Source organism: Kryptolebias marmoratus, linkage group LG11 (genome assembly GCF_001649575.2).
Source record: "Kryptolebias marmoratus isolate JLee-2015 linkage group LG11, ASM164957v2, whole genome shotgun sequence".
Taxonomy (NCBI): domain Eukaryota; kingdom Metazoa; phylum Chordata; class Actinopteri; order Cyprinodontiformes; family Rivulidae; genus Kryptolebias; species Kryptolebias marmoratus.
Genome location: NC_051440.1, coordinates 21,300,838 through 21,312,952, shown reverse-complemented (window position 1 = coordinate 21,312,952; position 12,115 = coordinate 21,300,838). Strand labels below are relative to the sequence as shown.

Genomic DNA, 12,115 nt, shown 5'->3' with positions numbered 1-12,115 from the left:
CTGAGAGGTGTTCCTTCCTTATGTATTTTGGGGAGACCATACAGGCAGGGAGTGGCTTCCCCCGGGTATAACCTGTAGTACAAAGATCGATTGATACAGAATAGAAGTCCAGTTGTTTTTGTTTTTTAACTTTTTTTGAATTTACCATGGCCTGGATGACTGAGAATCTACACCAGCATGCTGAAAGCTGAGGCTTTCTGTGTGCCTCCCTCTGCTTCACTCTCTGCCTCATCTCTTCATTCAACTCAATCTTAAATTTAAGATTACTGCATTAGATACCCCAGGAAATTTATTCAGTAACTGCTAACTGTTAAGTAAATCAATCACTGACTCACTGTTGTTCTTTTTTCCTCTTGCCGTACGGTGTCAGTGAGCATCTTAAGAGCATGTAATGCAGCATGACTGCTTGTCTCTGTGTACCAGTGTGATTGACTGACCTCTGAGCTTTATACCGATCTTGGTTCAGTGGCATTGTGAGTCATACCTCATTCCTTTGGTGGAGTGGTTGTGGAAATTCTGCAGCAGCTGTGGGATGCCAAGCATTGCCTCAAACATCACAGCCAGTGAGCCCAGTGTCTCCACAAACACAGCAGAGTCCAGCAGCAGCAGGGTGACCACAGCACACAGTACGGTGAAGCCAAAACAGAAGAGGAGGTAGTCCTCAAATGCACTCCACTTCCAAAAGTAGTGGAAGTTTAAATCTGGAGATGCAGAGAATAAAGAAAACACACACACAAAAAAAACAACTATTTGTCAATGTCATTTGTATTGTTGACAGGCAAAATAAATTGAATATACAAGAAGTGGAGGAGATGGAAAAGAAGGTAAGGACTCAGCATGGCAGAACTTAAAGGGCAGAAATCAGACAGAGGAGCCCGACAGCATCCAGCAGAGTGAATGATGAGAATAGTATGCTTGCAATATGTGCAGGTGGAAACAAAAAAACAGTACTGAAAGACAAAGACAGAAAGCTGTAAGGGCAACATAACAAACTGAAGACAGGAGGAATCTGCAGCAATCAGAGCGCTTCAGTATACATGGAAATTCTGCAAGGCTAGCACATCTAAATCAATACTATACAAATGCACAAGTGAATGGAACAAAGATAAATTAAATTCTCAAAAGCTTTTACATTTCTTTTATTTCAGACTAACCTGAGCTTTAGCAAGAAGTACAGAAGTTGGTTCAAAGCACTTTTCAGTGACATTCACATCTCTTGTGCACGTTTGGATGTCAGAGAAAAACAAAACGACAATAAGTTGTTGGGTTTGTTTGTATGTGTTAAATTATCCAAATTTAATAAAATAAAAAAAATCATGATAAAAAAACAACGTGAACATTTTTTGTGCACAGCTTCAGTAAATGTTAGTTTCTTGCACAAAGGATGTTTCACAAGTTGTTGAGGGAAATTTTCAAATGGAAACATCAAGTCAACTCCTTCTAAATTTCCATCAGCCATTCACCAATTTTACCGGTGAACCATGATATTAGATGACTGATGATCTCTCATTGTGTATGTATGACCATTGAGCTGTGCAAAACAAGCTGACATCAGCTAAAGAGGATTGATGGCTAAATAAGAGCACATTACTTAGTGCAGCGACTCATGCATGACTCTGCATGGTGGAAAGCACCTGACTGATCCACATGCTGCTGCTTTTCTAAGCTACAAAAAGAGCATCTTTATGATTTATAGGCGTGAGTATACCTGTGTGCAAACACAACAAACAAGCAATATTCGCATTGCTTTTGTCTTTGTTGAAATGTTCCAAAAGAGAAAAATTCAGCAGTTGCATTCCTTTTGCCTTGCTACAAATGTTTACTAACTGTTTAATGACCTCCAAAAAGTGCATTAAACAGTTACAGATTATTTTAAAAAGCTGCAGCTCAAGTTTTGGCCCCAACTAAGAAATCTGAGCATATTACTCCAGTTTAAAAGTCTCTACACTGGCTCGCAATCAGCCATAGAATAGACTACAAAGTTCTACTTCTGATCTGCAAATCACCAAATGGTTTTGGGTCCTGAATTCATGAGTGAAATGTTTATGAAATATGAACCCAGCAGGGCTCTGAGATCTATGGGTTCAGGTCAAATAATGGAGCCCAGAGTCAAACCCAAATACAATGAAGCAGCATTTAGATGTTATAGCAAATCCAGTTTTTTTCATACCTATGACTCTTATTATGTCTTTCATTTACTGCTATTTTAAAACTTGGTTTTGTATTTTTTTATTGTTTATCTGTTTTAATGTGAAACACACTGAGTTACCATGTGTATGAAATGTGATATATAAGTTGCGTTGCCTTGCCTTGCAAGATAAAACTGTCCAGTTTTCAGTAATTTTGAGCCCCAACATAAAATTATCTGTTTAAATCATTTCATGATGTATGTTCTGTGTCTTTCACACAAAATACTGTACGCATGGACTCAGGCAGGGGCATTTCCCATTCCACTCCAGTGAGCTGCATCTGTGGTTTCATCTTGGGGCATACAGAGAGAGACATCTTGTAGCAAGCGCGGCGTGGCATGTTTGTGGCAAACGGTGAATGTGATTAATGGCTTTATTACCCACAGAAGACACGTTGCCTACTGCTGACAAGAAGCACATGATGAGGGAAAGGAGACAAACCCAACACGAAACAACACACACACACACACTGTCGATGCCACAAACTGTTACACGCAAAGATGCCAAAAAGCTCTGGATTGTCTGGAACAGTTCTGCTCTTTACAAGCCATTCACACAACCATTTTACTTTTGATGCCTTTTTACTTCAAATCAAAATCAAATGTGAGTCACTGCAGCTGCAGACAGCTGACAGAGGGTGACTGGGAGGTCAGAAGAGGCTGCTCTTTAGCAAGAAGATGAAAGCCCATTTATTTCTACTAGAAAGAGGGCAAGGTGGTGAAGTGCAAACATGCTGACAGCAGCAAGAATGACAGTTTTGGTATTTTAAAACTAAAGTCAACTTTCAGTGTATAAAACTTTCTTCTCAGTCTCACATTTCATTCTTCATTCTTATCCTCCCCTCCCTTTCTAAAGCTTATCAGCAACTCACACATAGAGTCAGATGCTGGGAACACTCTTCTCTTGCCCTTGCACTTCTTACTCTACACAGTTCAATCTATTTTCATACATTAATCGACTCACCAACTTCCTTTTCCCCTTTCCATGCTCCCTCTCTTCATTGCATTTCATCTCTCACTTGTACAGCCTGTGTATGTTTACCTGTATAATTAAAATGCCCGGAAGACAATAAAGAAAAGAGAAAGCTATGCATCATTCATGGAGCCATCTCTTTGATTTGGCCTGCACTCATATCATGTATCAACCAGTTCACTTCTTTCCAATTAGTCATTTTCAACCCTCCTTTCAATCCCTTCCTGACTGAGAAGTTCTAAGTGCTATCACACTGTGGCTTCTGTCCAGCCTTTCAAACTGTGGCTTGACTTTTTTCAAACAGAATCCTCCTGATTGGTATTCATTTAAACCGAGGGCACAAGACAAGAGGACGGCAGTCCTTCTTCACAGACTTTGTTTACACAAAACTAATTTAAAATCAAACAGTTCAATTAGTAAAACAGCCGTGGATGTCAATACGTATATACAAAGTTACTCAGGGAAGTTGCACAGGCAGGAAAGTTAATAAATGTGAGAGAGTCCAATCAGGTGGAAGGCAGGAGTACTGCTAAAACCTCTGCAGGTGCAGCTAGGGTTGGGAAATATCCAGACCTTTAAGTCAGAACTTGCAGAACTTAGCAGCTTAATGCAAGCTGCAGAGATGAGAGAATATATAACTTGAAATGGAAAGAGGGATGAGTAAATGGAATGGGGAGAATGGTCTTCAGTCAGCGTACAGAGGTTACTCTTGAGGCATTTCCCATAAGGCTGAACAGAGAACGAGAGCCATATTGAACTTAGAGAAGAGACTGACAGAGAGATGAAGATTGACGTTGACAGTTCAGTAAGAGCTTTGAAATATGCTGACTCAGCACTGTCACTCCCTGACAAGAACAACTCGGTTCTGTAGATTCTGCCGTTTGTATTTTCAGGTGTGTGAAAGCTACTGCTTGTAGGCTGTCTGCTCATGGTTTGCAGATAGATGTGATCTAAAGTAGGATATGTACAATGTAATGATGTTTTAAAATAACCCCAAAAAGAGAAGGTAGTATTCTCACTCTGCTGTGATGGTTGGAGTGATATGACTGGGGGCTTCTGTGACTCAGGCAATGAAACTGAGAACCCCCACAAGAACTTCCATCAATGAGACATTTTGGAAACTACCTGGAAAATGCTGTTGGCAAACTAGTTGCCAGTGGTCACACCACAGAGAGATACTACCTTAAAATTTTACATGAGTAGCTAAAATACCAAAATCCTAAACTGATGCAGAATTTATGGTTACTGGTTGAGAAAAACAGTCTACAAACTTTTCCTGCATACTGATTATGCTTTTTCAGTTCATACTGTAACTGCAGATGATGGGCAGGAGAACAGAGACTAAAATGCTCATCTCTATTTGAAAAGTTTTAATAGGGAAACTACATGCACTTTGCAGAAGTTTGGACAGGCAGCAAATCTCAGAGATACAAAAACTCATACATCAGCTGAACAGGCCTGGTTGAAACCAGAAAGAAGCATCCTTCACATTCCCAGGTTCCCTTATCATTCCATAATCCTTCTGAATATTGCAACAGCTTGGGAATATTACTAAGCCACTGAATTTCTCTGGAAAACCTATTTATACAGGCACACATAACACAGATTAGCTTCCCTAACTAAACACCTGGATTCTCTTTTAAATATAATTAATGTTACCTGAGCTTTGAATCCACTCTATGCAGTTTTTCAAAACCTGTTTAAAATGTATAAATAACATAACTTTTTTTAAATCCACTGGACTTTATATGATACTCTCCATTACACTTCCCATTTCTGAGTCCACTTTAAGATTTCCCCAGTGGAAAGGAGTTTCCAGATGGGAGGCTGTGTGGTAGACTAATTGAACCTCAGAACTGTTTGGAGAGTTGAACTTCTGACCATCCTTATCTTAGCGGAGTTATTTTTGACACAAGGAGTAGCAATTTCTTTAAATCTTCCAGTCAAAATTTTCACAGCTCCACTAACTGTGTTCACTGACACAAACAGGAAACATGGACTGATGGACTTTAATTGGCCTTTTCGTGGCAAAAAAAGCACTAAGTGAAAACGTCCTTGTTTAAAGGCGTTGAGGAACAGAAGAAGTCACAAACTTCACAACAGCAATTAATGCCTTATTTGTAGTAAAAGTTGTAAATGTTGTTAAAATATTAAGTATGATAAAAAAATAAACAATAATTTATGTTTTAAATGTACCATCAGTAAAAGAGTAGAAATAATACTTAATACAAACAAAATAAAAGTTAAAAATCCAAGAAGGCCATCACAGATAATCAAACAGATTATAACTCAGTCAATTCTACAAATATTGAGCAAACATTTGATGTGTAGTAGCTGAGAGCCATTCCCAACCCACACTCTGAGTGTAACATCTTGCAATGTTGTGCATAATGTCATTTTCAAGGTTTGACTAAAACAAATACAACTCCATCATTTCTCGACATAAGATGATGTTGGTCTAAAACTGGCATGAAAGGCAGAGAGCAATATGCATTCCTTCAAGGAATTCCAGGCCTTTAATTACATCAGCTATTGGAAACATGCAGCATCATGCATTCCTAAACTTCTGCTCAAAACTTGATAATATTCTACAGAGTCCTTTCATTGTAATAATATATAATATACACAACAGAGTTTTCCAGTTTTAATTTGTCCCTTTTGCATTATGTTTCAGCTTACAATCCAGTTTAAAAAGTATTGGAAAAACTTCCTCCGTCTTAATCTTTTGTTTGCAGTACATTAAAAAGGAAATGAAGTCGCAGCAGACAGCTGTTTGCTTTATAATTTCAGAGAGAACCGCAGTAATCTCAGTCCTTTCTGTTTGGTCCTTTCTGCTTAAACAAAAAGCCTGCCCGCACTCTCTTATGCATATTTATTCTCAGAAACAACTGACATCTTCATTAGCATATTATCTTGTGTAATGCAGAAGTTACTCACGCTAAAACATCAAAGCAATGCATTCATAACCCAAAGCCTAATGGTGGAAGTTTTAGCCATTTTATCAAAAGATTGAGATATGGTGCTAATATGCTGCCTGCTGCAAGACTGAAAGGTAAGACAGATAGACAGATACAGCTAACTAAACATGACTAAATTTGTTTATAGACATGTACAATTTCTAACCCAAAAGACTCAATCATTGTAAATAAAAAAAAAAATCATGGAATTTTTTTAAACAATCCCCTTTTCTGATACTGTTATCATCTCATGAGGTCATGACAGTTGTGTTATTTGGGCCAGTCACTCACTCTGCCATCAAATCTTAAAATTATATTAATAGAAAAAATATTTGCAGCAAATAGGAAAGAAAACATGAGAAAGAGGTAGACCATATCACAATTTACATGAATTACCAAAAGAGCTTGAGTTTTTCCAAGTCGTGAGTGCAAACAAATCTTTCAAATCATGCGAAACTCAACAGCATGTCCTAATTTCTGATTTGGCATCTACAAAATCTATCCTGAAGCTTGTTCTTAAAAGCATGTTGAACATATCTAGGGTAACTTTAAGTTATCTGGCTTAAATAATCCTAAAGAAAAATAAAAATCAGTACTGCATTGCTGATTATAAACAGACTAAATTAACCCAGGTTTTTTTGATGAGCATGCTAATGTAATTTGGTTGAATCATCAGTTGACCAATCAAAATCATGCATCCAGACTTTCTAAAAGAACATATAATTTTTAACTACTATGCTGCTTTTACATTTATACTAAAAGCAACAGAGCTGTTGCGGCTAAAGCAGAAAAAGAAAAAAGCAAACTCAATGAAAATGTAAATTAATAAGGTTATCTATATAATTATGTCTTTAAAGCACAAGTAAATTTGTTAAAATATTATTCAGAATTGCCAAAGTGTCCATAAGCAAAACACTAAACCTCCCACAGCCCCCTTCATGCTTATTGGTGTGTGAATGAGAATATTAAAATGCTCTGTATAAAGTGTAAAATATATAAAAAGCACTGGATGAGTCTGTGAGAATGGGTGAATGAGAAACATTGTAAAGTACTTTGCAGAACCTGAAAAGGCTAAAAAACAAAAGCACTGTATAAGTGTGGAGGATCCAGCAGTTCATGTAAAGATACAGAAGAGATGTCTTATTTATGGTCCACAATACATAATCTGTTGTCAAGAAGCTTTTTTCCTCAAAGTTTTTGCTGCAGAAGCACTTTGAAAAGTGGGCAAAACCTTGCCAGTGAATCATGTGTATACTGGATTTTCCAGCAGCGATTGCTTCAGAGCAAAGTGTATGTGTGGCTGATTCCTTTGAGCCTCTTGAACAAAACAAGGCTTGAATAATGAGATCTACTGGCATCAACAAAACAATAATTATGAGTTCACTTGACCTCTGTTATGATAGTTATGGATTCCACAACAGTACCTGCTTCATAAAAGAATAATTCTGGTTTACTTAAGGGCTCTCTGTCAAAGTCAGACACACCCGTCTTCCCTGACAGGGACTGCACAGACTTTCACACTCTGAATACTAAAGGAGGCACGACTGCGTGAAAGTCAAGGTAACGAACAGGCAGAAGTTTCTGTGAACGTGTGGACGTGAAAACGTTCACCATCACGACAGTATGACTGATGGCGTACCTTTCTGTTTACACGAAAACTGACAGAATACCATCGACCAATGAGTTCAGTCATCTCCACACTTAAAGATTTCATGTTCAAATGCTCTGACAAGTCCAGGTGTACAGTCAAACTCCAATATTCTTCTCCTCTAACAAATCTACCTTTTAACATCCATTCTCACTCTTGTAAATTCGTCCACTTTTGTCCATTAAAAGTCAGTGGCTGGCGTCTGCAGCTCTGAGATAAACTGAAATGAGTAGGTCTGCTCGAGCTGCAGCTGTATATAAAAAAAACTCTCATCAAAGCAGAGCAGCTTCTTGCCATAAATGCACTGTCTGCCAGTATATCATATGTATACTGTATGTGCTGGCCTTTCTTTCTTTCAGATGTTGAGTCCTAACAATGGCTCCTACAAGACTGAGTTGTAAATCAAAAAGACTGAATAACATCTGACTGTTTATTTATTTATTTTTTTTAATTTGTCTGCCTTTTTATCTAATAGGGATCCTATAGAAATGCAACATCTCTTGTTCCAGGGAGTCAATTTCAATGTATGAATGTGAACCAGCACTAAGTGTAAAAAAAAGCAATGGTATACAAGCTACTTCAAGTACATTTAACACATTTCTCCTCAACTAAAAGTAGCAACACATTTTCTTTAGTTCAGTCCTTGAAAGACCCTTAACAGTCTGAATAGAAAAAGTGCTTGTGTTTCGAAGCTAATCCTAAATTAGGAGCAAACGAATAAAGCAGCTTTGCTGAGCTCAGTGTGCATCCTAAAGAAACATTTGAGAAAAGAAATCTAATACTAAACCAAATATTGCAATTACCACTATAATAAAAAGCTCAGGATGCAAGTGAGCATTTGTTCTAATGTTGAACTTTTAGCTCATCACAATGAAAGGTTCTGGTTCTATTAAGTGCTGTGTTGTTAAAAGCATCTCAAAACCATACAGAAATAAAATCAAAGATCAAATTTACCCCAAAAAACTACTCAAAATGAACACCTAAACATCATCAGTGGATGAGCAGCTATGGCCAGAAATAGTGACAATACATAGGTGATTTTCCAAAATTTTAAAATTTATATGACCCTAAAAGTAGATTTTACTGCACAAATTAGTGACTTTCAGGTGTCCAATCCTGGTCCTGGAGGGCAACTATCCTGCATGTTTTAGGTGTTTCCCTAACTTGACACACCTAAAACATGCAGGATAGTGGCCCTCCAGGACCAGGACTGGACACCACTGCTATATAGTCTTCTTGTGAGCTATCAGACATGTCCAGAGTCAGTTCTTTGAGTTACCCAACAACAATGAAACAGCAGATTACATACAGTACATGGGCTGAAGTCTTGGGTCCCAGGTAGGTTCTCAGTCCAGCTTTCTGCCTTGTTTTGCACTCAGTCCCTTCTTGCTATACGCCTGTCATTCTTTCTCATACTCTGTTGATCGCAGCTCTGTCTTCTTTCTACAAAGCTATCATTTTTTGAATCTCTCCACTTCTGTCAGTTTTATTAAGACCAGAAAATCCATCATAAAAAACCTTTTATTTGCACTGTCCTTCACTTGTCCTGATAGCAGCGATGTAAGCTTTTCTATCCGGCCATGCAAGTCAGTTAAATCTGTAAATATCTCGTAGTGTTTTCAGGATCACACCGGTTTTGGTTTGTCTGCAGGGGATCTGGCCTAAAGAACGCTCAGCGAAGTCTATTTGAAGTTAATTGCTTATTAAGAATTTGCTGTTTGCAGCAAAATGAAAGTTTGACTTTGATTTAGAGACAGAGTTAGTTTTCTCTTGCTTAATGCATTTTTTCAAAAACACATTAACCTTTTGGTACAGACAATTAGATTTGATGAGCTGTCTTCTAATAAGAAAGACACTGGTTACTTTTTGTTTTAGTCTTTAATTACATTTGATCACACTACTAAGCTTTAATCAACATTTCAAAATGATTTGACTTTCTAATTTGTTCCAAGAGTATAATAATACATGAAAAATGTAAAAAAAAAAAACAAAAAAAAAACTAGATATTAAATCTAATGTTGAGATGAATATGTTTCTGACCTAACTTTTGTTTCTTTTCTTTTCCCTCCACTCTTGCAGATTGGTGCTCATAGCCAGTGTTAGTCTCTTATGCTGTCAGACTACAATGAGATCCCTTTTGATGGAAAAACACAAGAAGACAGAGCTGACACTGAGCTGACAGCAAGCAAGACAGAACCAGGAGAGTAGACTTTACTCATGGCCACAAATATATTTTCTTACAATGTCTACCCTGTCTGAACAATCACACATTTTATCAGTCATATATGTTGTTCTTTACTCCATTTTTGGCTTAAAAATAAAACCAAAAGTGTGTGATCACAGTGCAGAGTTTTGAATTTATGATTTTATTTTTTGTCTTTTCAATCCTAAATTTAGTTGTGCTGAATTTTAGCACAATATAGCAGGACAAAAAGTGTTGTATATGCAAAGGCAGGTTTTTAATATTACTTTTGCTTTGTGATTTACTGTGTCACTAGTTCTTCCAGTAGATCACGTCCATATTGCTGTGCATAATTATGTGCACAACTGTCCATCTAATTTAAAACAGCTTCCAGACAGTAAGACTGAAAAGTAAAGATGATGCCTTTTTTTCTGAAAAGGACATCTGTATTAGCTAAATTCAACCGAAAAAGGTGGGTTGGTTAGAGAGACGCAACAATCCAAGCAACTCGGCTGATCAGTGGCAGGATATGTTGAGCAACCAAACAACTGAACAACTGCTTAGAAAGTAAAGACTGAAAACACCAAAATTACTTCAAAATTGCTCAAACTACCCAATAAAGAAGAAATCTGTACAACTGGTTCCCCCATTAGTTTCACCATCTTAAAGTGACAGCTCTGTCTCTAGAGCACATTTTGTGACAACACTTAAAACAGCAGATATAAAAGGGTTCAGACAGACTGAATTGTTGAAAAGAACTGGTGTAGTGGACCATGAAGTTAGGTGTGTAATGGATGATAACTAGACAAAGTGTTGAGCTAAGTGACCTTGGTGCTGAAACTAAAAGCGTGGATGGAGGAGAGGAGGTAAGGCATCAGTGGAGCGTTGCATTAAAGCTCAGACCTGCTGGGAAAGCATGACAGAGACACGGGGATAGAAGATTAAATTAACTATATTTTAGTTCTCTTTCTCCTTATTTTGACTCATTCTGTCCAGAGACGTGGGTGTGCATGCAGTCACATAAACTGTTGTTCATTTTGTCTCCTTGATTACTTTCTACTTAACACACACACTTCCGGTTGAGCTTCCCTGTGTGTGAAGGTGATCCAGAGTGATAATAATCAGCTTTTGACCAGATGGAAGAGCCAGGAGGTCCAGATAAGAAAATAGTAACACAGAGGACCAAAAGGATCCAGACTATTTATTAGGGTCCAGCAGGGCAGGCACATCAATGAGAGGCTTTCTTCCCCTAGAGATAAGCAGGTATAAATCAGAGACAATGTAACTATAGGAAACAAACCCAGAGGGTCCAACAGGGCTATTATTAGCTTTAAAATTGCCTCGTGTGTATGTCAAAAGATCTCCTGATCAAACAACATGACCTTCACAGCAGAGCTGACAGAGCGTGATGTGGCTTGTGTGCGAATGAGGCAGCCTCTTCACACAGGCTGGATCTTCTTCACATCGTTACATGAACCTTAGACGATTTTAAAAAAGGTATTAAAATGTAAAATACATTTATTTTCGCTGCAGAACCACTGATCTGAAGAAAAACCTGTGCATGTATACATCTAATATACGCAGCCCATGGCCTCTAAAATATTATGTAATAACATAGCAATATTATGCATGTAGCTATTATGTAACACTATTTTTGAGATAAATAAACACATTCATATTTTTAAACCATAATAGCTGCTTTAATAACATGACTGGATCATCCCAGTGTAATGTGTGTAATACATATGAGAGGAAACTCGATTGCTGCAGATAACAGGCTGCACAAAAACATTAAGGCAGTAAGATGTTTTAAATGCTCAACTTTAAAAGTTAGATAGAATGTGATAATGGCCATGTTTTCATATGCAGAGAGCTGAAAACTAGGGCTCACCTTACAGCAGTGACGTGCGGTGAGGTTCATGGTTGGTGAGGCACAGAGTCAGATTTACAAATATATAAATCCAAAAGGGTAGCTTGTTCAATTGGCTACTGGTTATTTCATATCTCATCAGCGTTCTTCACACACACACACTCTCTCTCTCTCTCTCTCTCTCTCTCTCTGTCTCTCACTCACTCACTCACGCTTGCGCGCGCACACATAGTAGTATTAAGGATAAGATAAGAAAAAAATGTTACAATTACCGTTTTGGCAGTCTGATGGAGCAAA

General features: G+C 37.8%; 1 protein-coding gene across 2 annotated transcripts in view; it reads right to left on the bottom strand.

Moving 5' to 3' along the window:
- The window catches only part of si:dkey-246g23.2 (solute carrier family 66 member 2), a 54,901-nt gene that overhangs the window by 26,879 nt on the left and 15,907 nt on the right, over positions 1 to 12,115 (bottom strand). For both annotated transcript variants that reach the window (XM_017419026.3, XM_025006527.2), the window contains exon 4: positions 485 to 701. In XM_017419026.3, coding sequence (XP_017274515.1) covers positions 485 to 701 — 217 coding nt within the window. The remainder of the gene's footprint in view (positions 1 to 484; positions 702 to 12,115) is intronic.